General features: G+C 40.9%; 1 protein-coding gene across 4 annotated transcripts in view; it reads right to left on the reverse strand.

Annotated features, from left to right (window-relative positions):
• The window catches only part of SLC24A2 (solute carrier family 24 member 2), a 247,158-nt gene that overhangs the window by 12,202 nt on the left and 221,854 nt on the right, over positions 1 to 13,102 (reverse strand). For all 4 annotated transcript variants that reach the window (XM_060300974.1, XM_060300976.1, XM_030840581.2 and 1 more), the window contains one exon: positions 4,717 to 4,806. In XM_060300974.1, coding sequence (XP_060156957.1) covers positions 4,717 to 4,806 — 90 coding nt within the window. The remainder of the gene's footprint in view (positions 1 to 4,716; positions 4,807 to 13,102) is intronic.

A 13,102-nucleotide genomic window follows, 5' to 3' on the forward strand; every position in this document is an offset into this window, starting at 1 on the left:
CAATAAGTTCCAGACTATCTAATACGTTCTTAGTAATTTAAAATCTTAGAGGGAGTTTTAAAGCAGTGACTATTAAAAAAAATTTGTATCTGGAGTTTGAATGCCGCTACCGACAGAAAATTGCAGAAATTGAAGAGAGGTGTTAATGGTACTGTGGTTAAGAGTGCTAGCATGGGGTACAAAAAGCCCTGGGTGCAAATCCTAGCCTGCCACTCCTTGGGCACAGTGGCCAACTTCCCTGAGTCTCAGTTTTTCTCATGTGTAAAATGGGGATAATAATATCTACCCTCAGAGTTGTTGGGACGATTGAATGTGATGATGCATATAAAGCAAATAGCAACTAGTGTCAGGCATAAAGAAAATGTTCAATAAATATCAGCTGTGATAACTCAGACCCTACCCCTGTCCCTCTCCAACATATCAGCGTGCAACCCTCAGGGTTCCGGCAGCAGGGACAGAAGCTGGTTTAGCAGGGTCAGTTTACAAAGTGGGAAGTCACATGAATCATGACGAATTTTCACTGTACATCAAAACCCTGATGACTCTGGGTGGCTCTAGAAACACTTTCACTGAAGGAGAACCCGTTTTCAGAAGCTCCTTGTGAGTCTATTTCACTGAAGTGGGCTTTTGGCGAGTCAGAGGCAAGGTGATGGGTGCATGGATGGGACAGCACTCTGATCAAATCGGGGAGCATCAGAGGAGTTTACAGCTAGAAAGGACCTCAGTAGTCTCTTGGGGGAAATTCCTTTGTTTTCTAATAGAAATAAATAGCGAGGCCACTCAGAATCCATGTCCAGTGCTGCTCCCATATTCCATGACCCAGTTCCTTGCTGTGGTTCAGTGAGGATCTGCAAAATGCCATACTGGCTAAATGAGACGTGAGGTTGTATCTGCCTCTTAGCATTAACCGAGAATTAACATCCAGTTAACTAGATGAGGGATAGATTTGAATCGCAGGTTTTCTTCACCCATGAAATTTACTAAGATGAAGATTCAAGATGTAAAAACAAAAAACTCCCCAAACTAAAGGAAAGTATGCACAAAGTGTTTTATGTGAAGGGCATTTATTTTTGGCCAAACAGTAGCCAAATAATTGTATTAACTAGCATTTATTATTGGTAAAACTGTGGATAACAAAATAGTTGAGCACCACATGGTGCACTTGTTATCTTTATAGCTTTTACAGTTTAGAAGTACAAGTGACAGAATTACAGCTACAGACTTAGAACAGAATCTGCTATTTTGATCAGCTGTCTGGATATTTTGAAAGAGAAAAGCACTTCTTTGGAGAAAAGAAAGAGGAACTTCTCATTCATTATTTGCTAGTAAGGCTTCTCTTTATGCACTTTATATTTCTGGGCTTTTTTTTAGTAATTATTATTGTTCCAGGCATTGTGTTTGTATTTATCTACAAGGGAATGAAAAGGAAACAGGATTGTGGAATGAAGATAATCATTAAAGAGTAGAGAAAGAGATGGAAGCCTGTAGGATGATGTTTCCTAGGATGACTAAAGAGAAATATCTAGAAAACAATATATTCCAATAAGTGAAAAAAATAACTTTTTTCCCTTTATCAGTACTTGGAAGAATAAAAATGATTATTAGGAAAGGCCATTATATATCTATAAATGGCAAACAAACACTCCTTTTAGCCTGGAAATCTGGAGGCTGAGAAGCAGCTTACCTTCTGCAATGATTTCTGCTGGGTATCGGTAGCAAACATCTTTCAACAAATGTAGAAAATAATGACTTTGGGGCAAACAGAACTTCTTCAGGGGGCCGAGGATTTTTGGAAATATTAAGGAAGAGTAATCTGAGGTCAAATGTCAGTAAAATAACTGTGATAGGAATAATATAAAATATCTTGTAGGAATAATGCTTGGTTTATCAGCCAACATTTCCAGTGGATTTTGTTAGTGATGCCATATCTTCTTTCTGAAAAAATTAAGGTGTAATTTCCATACAGTAAAATTCACCCTTTAAAAAGAGCATACTGTTCTGTGAGCTTTGACAAATATATGCAGTCCTGTTTCTCCACATCCTCATCAACAAATGGTTATTGTCTGTCTTTTTGGTTGTAGTCATCCTAATGGTTGTGAAGTGGTATCTTATGTTTATTTTTATTGATTGATTGATTGATTGTGGTACGCGGGCCTCTCACTGCTGTGGCCTCTCCCGCTGCGGAGCACAGGCTCTGGACGCGCAGGCTCAGCAGCCATGGCTCACGGGCCCAGCCGCTCCGTGGCATGTGGGATCCTCCTGGACCGGGGCACGAACCCGTGTCCCCTGCATCGGCAGGCGGACTCCCAATCACTGCGCCACCAGGGAAGCCCCTTATGTTTATTTTTAAACAACTTTATTGAGATATAATTCACATACCCTAAAAGTCCCCCATTTAAAGTATATGATTCAGCGGTTTTTTAGTATATTTATAGAGTTGTGCAACTATCACCAGAATTTAAGTTCAATTTTTCGTCATTCCAAGAAGAAACTCTATACCCGTTAGCAGTCACTTCCCATTGCCCTCCAACCCCCCCAACCCTAGGCAACTGTTACCTACTTTCTGCCTCTACAGATTTGCCTGTTATTCACATTTCATATAAATGGAATCATACAGCATGTGATCTCTTGTGACCGGCTGTTTTCACTTAGCATAATATTTTAGAGGTTTATTTACACTGTAGCATGTATCAGTATTTCATTCATTTTTATTGTAGAATAATATTCCACTGTGTGGATATACCACATTTTATTTACCCATACAAGTTGATGGACACCTGGATTGTTTCTACTTTTTGGCCATTATGAATGATGCTGCTGTGAACATTTGCGTATAAATTGTGCAGATGTTTTCATTTCTCTTGGGTATATAGACAGTGGAATCACTGGATCATATGGTAACTCTATGCTTAACATTTTCTGGAACTGCCAAGCTGTCTACAAAGTGGCTGCAGTGTTTTACATTCTTACCAGAAATATATCAGGTTTCCAATTTCTATACATCCTCTCTAACACTTGTTATTTTCTGTCTTTTTGATTATGTCCATCCAAGTGAGTGTGAAGTGGTATCTCACTGTGGTTTTAATTTGCATTCTCTAATGAATAACGATGTTGAATATCTTTTCTTGTGCTTATTAGCCATTTGCATACCTTTCTTGGTGAAATATCTACCCAAATCTTTTGTCCATCTTAAACATTAAGATGCCTGTAGACGCTTGCCTTCTCTATTATTGGGCTTCAAGAGCTTTTTATATATCCTGGATACAAGTGCTTTATCAGAGAGTATGATTTGAAAATATTTTCTCTCAGTCTGTGGTTTGTCTTTCCAATTTTTTGGGTTTTTTTTTGGCTGTGCCACGTGGCTTATGGGATCTCAGTTCCCCAACCAGGGACTGAACCTGGGCCCTCGGCAGTGAGAGCGCGGAGTTCTAACCACTGGACAGGCAGGGAATTGCCTGTCTTTCCATTTTTTAAATGAGGTTTTCTGAAGAGCAGAAGTTTTACTTTTGATGACATTTAGTTAATCTTTTTTTTTTTAATGGATCATGGTTTGGTGTTATATCATAGAACTCTTTGCCTATCCCATGGTTATGGGGATTTTCTGTTTTCTTCTAGATGTTTTTAGCTCTTACGTTTAGAACTATCGTGCATTTTGAGTTAAGTTTTTTTTGTTTTTTGTTTTTTTTGAGTTAAGTTTTGAGTATCGCAGGTGGTAAATGTCTAAGTTCATTTATTTTGGCATATAGAAATCCAATTATTCCAGCAGCATTTGTTGAGAAGTCTATCCACATATGTCCTTGGTGTATATTTCCTTATTTCAAATTGCTATATTTTATTTCTGTTAAGTATAATAATTTTAAGGGTATATTAGACAAAGAATACAAGTGGGCAGTTGGAATTTATGTAGTTTATAATAGAGATTAAAAGCATAAGTTTTGGAGCTGCAGAGTGCTGGGTTAGAATCTCAGTCCTGCTTTTTACTACCTAAATGATCCTGGGCATTTTTTTTTTAATTAGCTCTAAGCTTAACTCTTTATCTGTAAACTGTGGATAATAATAGTACCTCCCTCATAGAAATTATACCCATGTACAAAGACAAAGGGATGTGAATTACCTGGCATGTAGTATACATTCAATCAATAATGGTAACCATTACTATCTTTGAGAATGTAAGACCTTTGCATCGCATTCCTCCATTCATGTGTTGCAACGAACAATTCCTGAGAGTTTATTCTGGTGATGGGCATTATGACTGGTATTGAATTAAAAGTAGTAAAAGGGAAATACATCATCATTTTTGTAAATGGAGGCTCAAGGAAGAGACCATTTTGTCTCCAGTTCTTTCCCTAAGAGCCAGTTGGATGAAAACATGAGGTGAGTGGCTGCCCAAGAGAGAGTAAGTGCTGCTGAGCCAGGAAAAACTCTGACATTCCTCCAGGCCTGGGTTGGCCTGGCTTCAGGCTGTAGAGGGCAAGAAGCAGTGAGACTTGCCTTTCCTCCACATGGCTGTCTGGGGCTGTGCCGATTTGAGTCCACACTATAGGGAAGGGCCAGGAGACAAGGGAAAGTTAAGTGGAATAAATTCCTTCAGTTCTGGAATATGTAATTTGTTAGATGCAATACTGTTGTGACAGTTTCAGAAAGCAAACACACTGGTTAGCCACTTAGCAACCAAGAGAAAATCCAGGCAGATGTGTGTCACTCTCAAGGCATTACCTGATGTGCCCACCAGACCATCAAGTAAGAGAATACTGCGATCCAGGTGATGGAGCCGAAGAACGTGATGGGAAAAAACTTTCTTGATGACTGAAAGAGAACCAGAAAGAGGAGAGAATGTGAGTGCTAACTGAGGTGATCTGATAGCTCAAAGCCAAGACCACCAATTCAGCAACTTCTCCCTCACTGCCCGCAGTCCTGGTAGAATTAGCAATCAAAATAAATGACCAAGCGTTGGTCAAGCTGGGACGTTAAGATTCTCTCTTGAGGATGTGAAATTGGTGGAAGCCAAACCATCCCAAAGCTAGTTTCTGAGATGGAAGTCTTTTGAAGAGAATGTCTGTTCCTGTTGCTGGTTTCTCAGAGGCTCTCTGCTCCTGCCCTTTCCAAGGCTTGGTTTCTCAGTCTTGCCTTCAGTCCCTCAATTCCCCACATTCTCTCTCCCTCTCCTGCTCCCTTTTCTACCTTCTCTTCAATTTCATGAGAATCAGTTTCTATTGCTTCAATCCATGTATCCTAATAATCCATATGCCAGAAAGCCTACGGGATTAATTACATTTAGCAAGAAGGATCAATAGTTTCCAAAATACACTGGCTCATTTTACGGTCCCATGAATTATGAGGAAAAGCCACACAGAAGGAGCCATCACCACAATTAATACAGATTCCTGAGGATGGCCAGTCTCCAGGACGTTGGAGCCACACAAGTATCAACAGCAGATGCTCACTTGTGCTGCTCTCCACGGGGGTGGCACAGTAGACGTTCTTGGGAATGCTTTTTCTCCTGTTCTCCACCCCTAACTATGTTCTATCCAATTATGCTTCTAGCCCTGGGCTTTGTGCAATCTCAGGCTTATTGTATGAGCACTTTTAAAGTTTCTTTCAAACATCAGCCAAAATCAGACACTCAAAATGCAGTGTTTCTTATCCATCCCACTATAGGGAAACCCACGCTTGCACCGGATGGTAGTGGTGTCCTGTTGATGCCCTTTTTGCAAAACTGGGATCGTTTAAAACATGCTTAGATAACAGGATGCTCTCAGAGAGTCTCTCATTTATCATTGCCAAACACTTTTTCTTTCAAAGCTTTCCACTTTGAGAAACAATCTCATTTTTTGCTTTGATAACGCCATCCAATTTTGTCCAGAGAAATGAATCCTGGAGTTGACCTGGATGAAAGCTATCTCACTTGTCTGAAGAGCTGACCTTGGGCAGTCACATAGAACACTTCTGCCATGGCTTTTGAGAGCTTCATTAAAAGGAAAAGGTAAACCTGTATATGGTAATCTTTTGAATATCTTTAACGATGAACACAGTCTATTGCCCCAAACAGGCTTATGTTCTATTAATTTCAAGTTTTTAATATATGTTTTCATTATCATTCACATGGTTCTATTAAATTTCACAATAACCATTTCTTTCTTCCAATGGTTGTGGTTTTTCTTGGGCCTTTTGTTAGCTGGGATGTCTGGAAGACCAGTGGGCTTGATTAAATTGGGGAAAGCATTAACCACGGTGAGTAGCCACAACCTTATTCTTAAATGCTTCCCCCTACTCCTTCCCTTTCTTCGAAGGAAAATATTTCAGCCAAAGACTCAGACTCCTTCTGGGGACCTAAGCACTATTTAATGGGTTATGGGAAAAAAGTCATCAAATTTTCAAAGTGGAGCTTGAGACATTCACTTCGAAAGCAAATTCCTTTAAAGCAAGGGGTTCAGCTGGATTCTGGAGACCAGATTCCCTGAGCCTTGGAATTGCCAGTGCCAAGAAATCAATTTTTCCCAGGCAAGGCATTCAGCTGATTAGAGTCCCTATTCTTTTCCTCTGGCCGCAAGTCACTGTTTCAGGATCCTAGGTGTGATGAGGGCTTCATCTCCCACGCCATGCTCTATCACAGGGAAGAGAAGGGCCCCCTCTTGTGATGTGGGACCACCCATGTGGTTTGAGCAGTAGCCAATCCTTAGCTTGACTTTGAGCATCCTGGGAGGGAACAGAGTACCATCTCCACACTTTATGACATGGCACGTGGACTGGATATCCTGGGAGAGTCCTCATTTCATAGGTATGGCCCCTTTCCAGGTTAGCTCACTTACTAAGTATGTAACTATTATTTTATTATTGTTTAATTTTTTTTGTACCTTTGCATGTCTGTTCATTGATACAGCATCACAAGTCAGAATCAAATTATTTGAACATATTTCTCATCTAAAAAATATCATCCCTGAACCATAGACCATTCCCAGTCAAAAGGCAGAAAGTAAGGAATCGGACTAAGGATTTAAAGGTGCTAAGTTTACACCAACATATTATTGAAAACCTCTGTGTTTCAAAATTTGATGCTTATGAGTCTTACTCAAGAAGCCAATTAGTCATTAGTGGACATCTAAAGGTACCTAGTATTGGATTAGGAACTCATTGAAAAAAAGGTTTAAAAATATTTTTTCTTTGTAAAATTTCAGGTCTTCATCATTAACTAGGGGTAGGTAAAGGCTGGGCACTTACGCTGTACCCAGATCTTGAACTAGACATGAAATTCAAATCTAGGTCTCTCTGACTATATAAGCACGCATTCCTAGATGTTAGGAATCTAGGTTATACTCATTCCTAAAGAAAGACAGGGCCGATAATGCTCAAAATATACCCGACTTTGGACACATAATGATCATCATCATCATAATACTAGCCTATGCTCTGAATGTCAGCAAATAAAGAGCCTCAGGGAAATACAGACTAGCATTCCAGCTGTACAACCGTCTGCCTCACCCAGCCTCCCGTATTGTTCCTGCTTTGGAAGCATCAACCTTTCATGCATCAACAGTTTGGTTAAGTGTTTCCCCGACTGTCAAAGTACCTTACCATTTCCAATCTCACAGCCCAGGTAATTCCTTCTTTCGTTTTTTTCTGGACTATTTCCCTTCTTTGGACTCTGTGGTCTCATTCCAGTTATCACTGCCCAGTACCACGTGTACTCTTATTTAGTTACCAGTCTCATTGGAAGGAAGAAAAGAGCTCCTAAAGCCAAGGTCTGATGTGTCAATTTATGGTTAGTAATGGCGGTTCATCCTGACATCTGCTGGGATGGACCTCATACCAATTAGCAAAAAGCAAATTGTATCCATGTGTTGGCTGGCACATGTGTCCATTTGGTTCCAATGTAATGGTTTACTTGTATAATTGACAGCTAATATTCTCATTAGAAGTTTTTAGTACATCAGAGTGATATTTTCTTGGCTTAAAAAACATTACTGGACATTAGCTGGTCACACAAATTGGCTATCTATCTCCTAACTTATTTAAATTCGACAAATATTCACTAAGCATCTCCTCTGTGCAAGGTTCTGGGGCATACATATTTAACAGAGTTCTCCAAAGCAATCCTGTTAAAGATTAAAAGTATGGTCTCTGGATTACTATGACCAGTACTGAAATCCTTGCTCATCAATTACCAGCTCTGTGCCCTGAGACAAATTATTTAATCGCTCTAAATCTCAGTTACTTTCTCTGTAAAATGGGAGGAATAACAATGTCTAGTAGTTCTGAGGATTTCCACACACATGAAGTGTCTAGCAAACTGCCTGGCACAGAACAAGTGCTTGGATAGTAATGGCAGATGTTATTAGACAATATTAAGCTCATTTTGATTTTTAAGAGTTAAGAAAACAAACTCAGGGAGGTGAAAGTGACTGCAGAGATATGGCCTAGAGTCTTGGCTTTGCTTCTTATTAGCTGGTTTTGCTTGGACAAGTCACTCAACTTCTCAGGGCCTCAATCACTCCATCCTTGCTAGAACCGTGCTTGGTACATAGTAGACACAATAAATACTTGGTGAATGAACCAATGCATGACAGAAATTGCAAAAACCTAGCTGGGTTCTGAAGCACCTTCCTAGCTCTGATGGGTCATATTTTGATATCTCATGAGATGCATTCTTGTTTTGTAAGAACATCCATCCTAGGCCATGAGAAAATAAAACTTTTGGGGTCTTTGCTTCCTTTATTATTTTCAATTTTCATCAAAGACATATTCCTCATTAAGGTTTGCATTTCAGTTCTTGTACTTCTAAAAGCCATTAATTTAAAAAAACTATAAAAGTGAAGCCCACCATTAATTATCTGAGCTGGAAGAATGCATAATTCAACAAGCACTGTCATATAATTTGCATATAAATGAAGTGTAAATAAAAGCAAGTGGGAGTATTATTTACTCTGAAACTAGATGTATAGCTTAAAAAAAAATCGGGGAGGGGAAGATGGCGGAAGAGTAAGATGTGGAGATCACCGTCCTCCCCACAGATACACCAGAAATACATCTACACGCGGAGCAACTCCTACAGAACACCTACTGAATGCTGGCAGAAGACCTCAGACCTCCCAAAAGGCAAGAAACCCCCTACGTACCTGGGTAGGGCAAAAGAAAAAAAGAAAAAACAGAGACAAAAGAATAGGGACGGGACCTGCACCAGTGGGAGGGAGCTGTGAAGGAGGAAAGGTTTCCACACACTAGGAAGCCCCTTTGCGGGCAGAGCCTGCGGGAGGCGGAGGGGGGAGCTTTAGAGCCATGGAGGAGAGCACAGCAACAGGGGTGCGGAGGGCAAAGCGGGGAGATTCCCGCACAGAGGATCGGTGCCGACCGGCACTCACCAGCCCGAGAGGCTTGTCTGCTCATCCGCCGGGGCGGGCGGGGCTGCGAGCTGAGGCTCGGGCTTTGGTCGGAGCGCAGGGAGAGGACTGGGGTTGGCTGCGTGAACACAGCCTGCAGGAGGGAGTCTGGGAAAAGGTCTGGAGCTGCTGAAGAAGCAAGAGACTTTTTCTTCCCTCTTTGTTTCCTGGTGCGCGAGGAGAGGGGTTTAAAAGCGCTGCTTAAAGGAGCTCCAGAGACGGGCGCGAGCCGCGGCTGAAAGCACGGACCCCAGAGGCGGGCATGAGACGCTAAGGCTGCTGCTGCTGCCACCAAGAAGCCTGTGTGCGAACACAGGTCACTATCCACACCCTCCGTCTGGGGAGCCTGTGCAGCCCGCCACTGCCAGGTTCCCGGGATCCAGGGACAACTTCCCCGGGAGAACGCACGGCAGGCCTCAGGCTGGTGCAACGTCACGCCAGCCTCTGCCGCCGCAGGCTCGCCCCGCACTCCGTGCCCCTCCCTCCCCCCCGGCCTGAGTGAGCCAGAGCCCCCGAATCAGCGGCTCTTTTAACCCTGTCCTGTCTGAGCAAAAAACAGACGCCCTCCAGCGACCTACACGCAGAGGCGGGGCCAAATCCAAAGCTGAGCCCTGGGAGCTGTGAGAACAAAGAAGCGAAAGGGAAATCTCCCCCAGCAGCCTCAGAAGCAGTGGATTAAAGCTCCACAATCAACTTGATGTACCCTGCATCTGGGGAATACATGAATAGACAACGAGTCATCCCAAATTGAGGAGATGGGCTTCGAGAGCAAGATCTATGATTTTTTTCCCCTTTTCCTCTTTTTGTGAGTGTGTATGTGTATGCTTCTGTGTGAGATTTTGTCTGTATAGCTTTGCTTCCACCATTTGTCCTAAGGTTCTATCTGTCCCTTTTTTTTTCTAAATATTTTTTAATTTAATAACTTTATTATATTTTACTTTATTTTATTTTACTGTATCTTCTTTCTTTCTTTCCTTTTTCCTTCCTTCCCTCCTTCCTTCCTTCCTCCCTCCCTCCTTTCTTTTCCTTCTTCCTTCCTTCCCTCCTTTCTTTCTTTCTTTCTTCCTACTTCTACTAATTCTTTCTCTCCACTTTTTCTCCCTTTTATTCTGAGCCGTGTGGATGAAAGGCTCTTGGTGCTGCAGCCAGGAGTCAGTGCTGTGTCTCTGAGATGGGAGAGCCAACTTCAGGACACTGGTCCACAAGAGACCTCCCAGCTCCACTTAATATCAAATGGCAAAAATCTCCCAGAGATCCTCCATCTCAACACCAGCACCCAGCTTCACTCAACCACCAGCAAGCTACAGTGCTGGACATCCTATGCCAAACAACTAGCAAGACAGGAACACAACCCCACCCATTAGCAGAGAGGCTGCCTAAAATCATAATAAGTCCACAGACACCCCAAAACACACCACCAGATGTGGACCTGCCCACCAGAGAGACAAGATCCAGCCTCATCCACCAGAACACAGGCACTAGTCCCCTCCACCAGGAAGCCTACACAACCCACTGAACCAACCTCAGCCACTGGGGACAGACACCAAAAACAATGGGAACTACGAACCTGCAGCCTGTGAAAAGGAGACCCCAAACACAGTACTTTCACCAATGGACAGATCATCCAAAATGAAAATAAATAAGGAAACACAAGCTTTAAATGATACATTAAACAAGATGGACTTAATTGATACGTATAGGCCACTCCATCCAAAAACAACAGAATACACATTTTTCTCAAGTGCTCATGGAACATTCTCCAGGATAGATCATATCTTGGGTCACAAATCAAGCCTTGGTAAATTTAAGAAAATTGAAATTGTATCAAGTATCTTTTCCAACCACAACGCCATGAGACTAGATATCAATTACAGGAGAAGATCTGTAAAAAATACAAACACATGGAGGCTAAACAATACACTACTTAATAACGAAGTGATCACTGAAGAAATCAAAGAGGAAACCAAAAAATACCTAGAAACAAATGACAATGGAGACACGACGACCCAAAACCTATGGGATGCAGCAAAAGCAGTTCTAAGAGGGAAGTTTATAGCAATACAAGCCCACCTTAAGAAACAGGAAACGTCTTGAATAAACAACCTAACCTTGCACCTAAAGCAATTAGAGAAAGAAGAAGAAAAAACCCCAAAGTTAGCAGAAGGAAAGAAATCATAAAAATCAGATCAGAAATAAATGAAAAAGACATGAAGGAAACAATAGCAAAGATCAATAAAACTACAAGCTGGTTCTTTGAGAAGATAAACAAAATAGATAAACCATTAGCCAGACTCATCAAGAAAAAAAGGGAGAAGACTCAAATCAATAGAATTAGAAATGAAAAAGGAGAAGTAACAACTGACACTGCAGAAATACAAAAGCTCATGAGAGATTACTACAAGCAACTCTATGCCAATAAAATGGACAACCTGGAAGAAATGGACAAATTCTTAGAAAAGCACAACCTGCCAAGACTTAATCAGGAAGAAATAGAAAATATGAACAGACCAATCACAGGCACTGAAATTGAAACTGTGATTAAAAATCTTCCAACAAACAAAAGCCCAGGACCAGATGGCTTCACAAGGCAAATTCTATCAAACATTTAGAGAAGAGCTAACACCTATCCTTCTCAAAGTCTTCCAAAATATAGCAGAGGGAGGAACACTCCCAAATTCATTCTATGAGGCCACCATCACCTTGATACCAAAACCAGACAAGGATGTCACAGAGAACGAAAACTACAGGCCAATATCACTGATGAACATAGATGCAAAAATCCTCAACAAAATACTAGCAAACAGAATCCAACAGCACATTAAAAGGATCATACACCATGATCAAGTGGAGTTTATTCCAGGAATGCAAGGATTCTTCAATATACACAAATCTATCAATGTGATACACCATATTAACAAATTGAAGGAGAAAAACCATATGATCATCTCAATAGATGCAGAGAAAGCTTTTGACAAAATTCAACACCCATTTATGATAAAAACCCTGCAGAGAGTAGGCATAGAGGGAACTTTCCTCAACATAATAAAGGCCATATATGACAAACCCACAGCCAACATTGTCCCCAATGGTGAAAAACTGAAACCATTTCCACTAAGATCAGGAACAAGACAAGGTTGCTCACTCTCACCACTCTTATTCAATATAGTTTTGGAAGTTTTAGCCACAGCAATCAGAGAAGAAAAGGAAATAAAAGGAATCCAAATTGGAAAAGAAGAAGTAAAGCTGTCACTGTTTGCAGATGACATGATACTATACATAGAGAATCCTAAAGATGCTACCAGAAAACTACTAGAGCTAATCAATGAATTTGGTAAAGTTGCAGGATACAAAATTAATGCACAGAAATCTCTGGCATTCCTATACACTAATGATGAAAAATCTGAAAGTGAAATCAAAGAAAACACTCCCATTTGCCATTGCAACAAAAAGAATAAAATATCTAGGAATAAACCTACCTAAGGAGACAAAAGACCTGTATGCAGAAAATTATAAGACACTGATGAAAGAAATTAAAGATGATACAAATAGATGGAGAGATATACCATGTTCTTGGATTAGAAGAATCAACATTGTGAAAATGACTCTACTACCCAAAGCAATCTACAGATTCAATGCAATCCCTATCAAACTACCACTGGCATTTTTCACAGAACTAGAACAAAAAATTTCACAATTTTTATGGAAACACAAAAGACCCCGAATATCCA

Source organism: Globicephala melas, chromosome 6 (genome assembly GCF_963455315.2).
Source record: "Globicephala melas chromosome 6, mGloMel1.2, whole genome shotgun sequence".
In the NCBI taxonomy this organism is placed as follows: Eukaryota; Metazoa; Chordata; class Mammalia; order Artiodactyla; family Delphinidae; genus Globicephala; species Globicephala melas.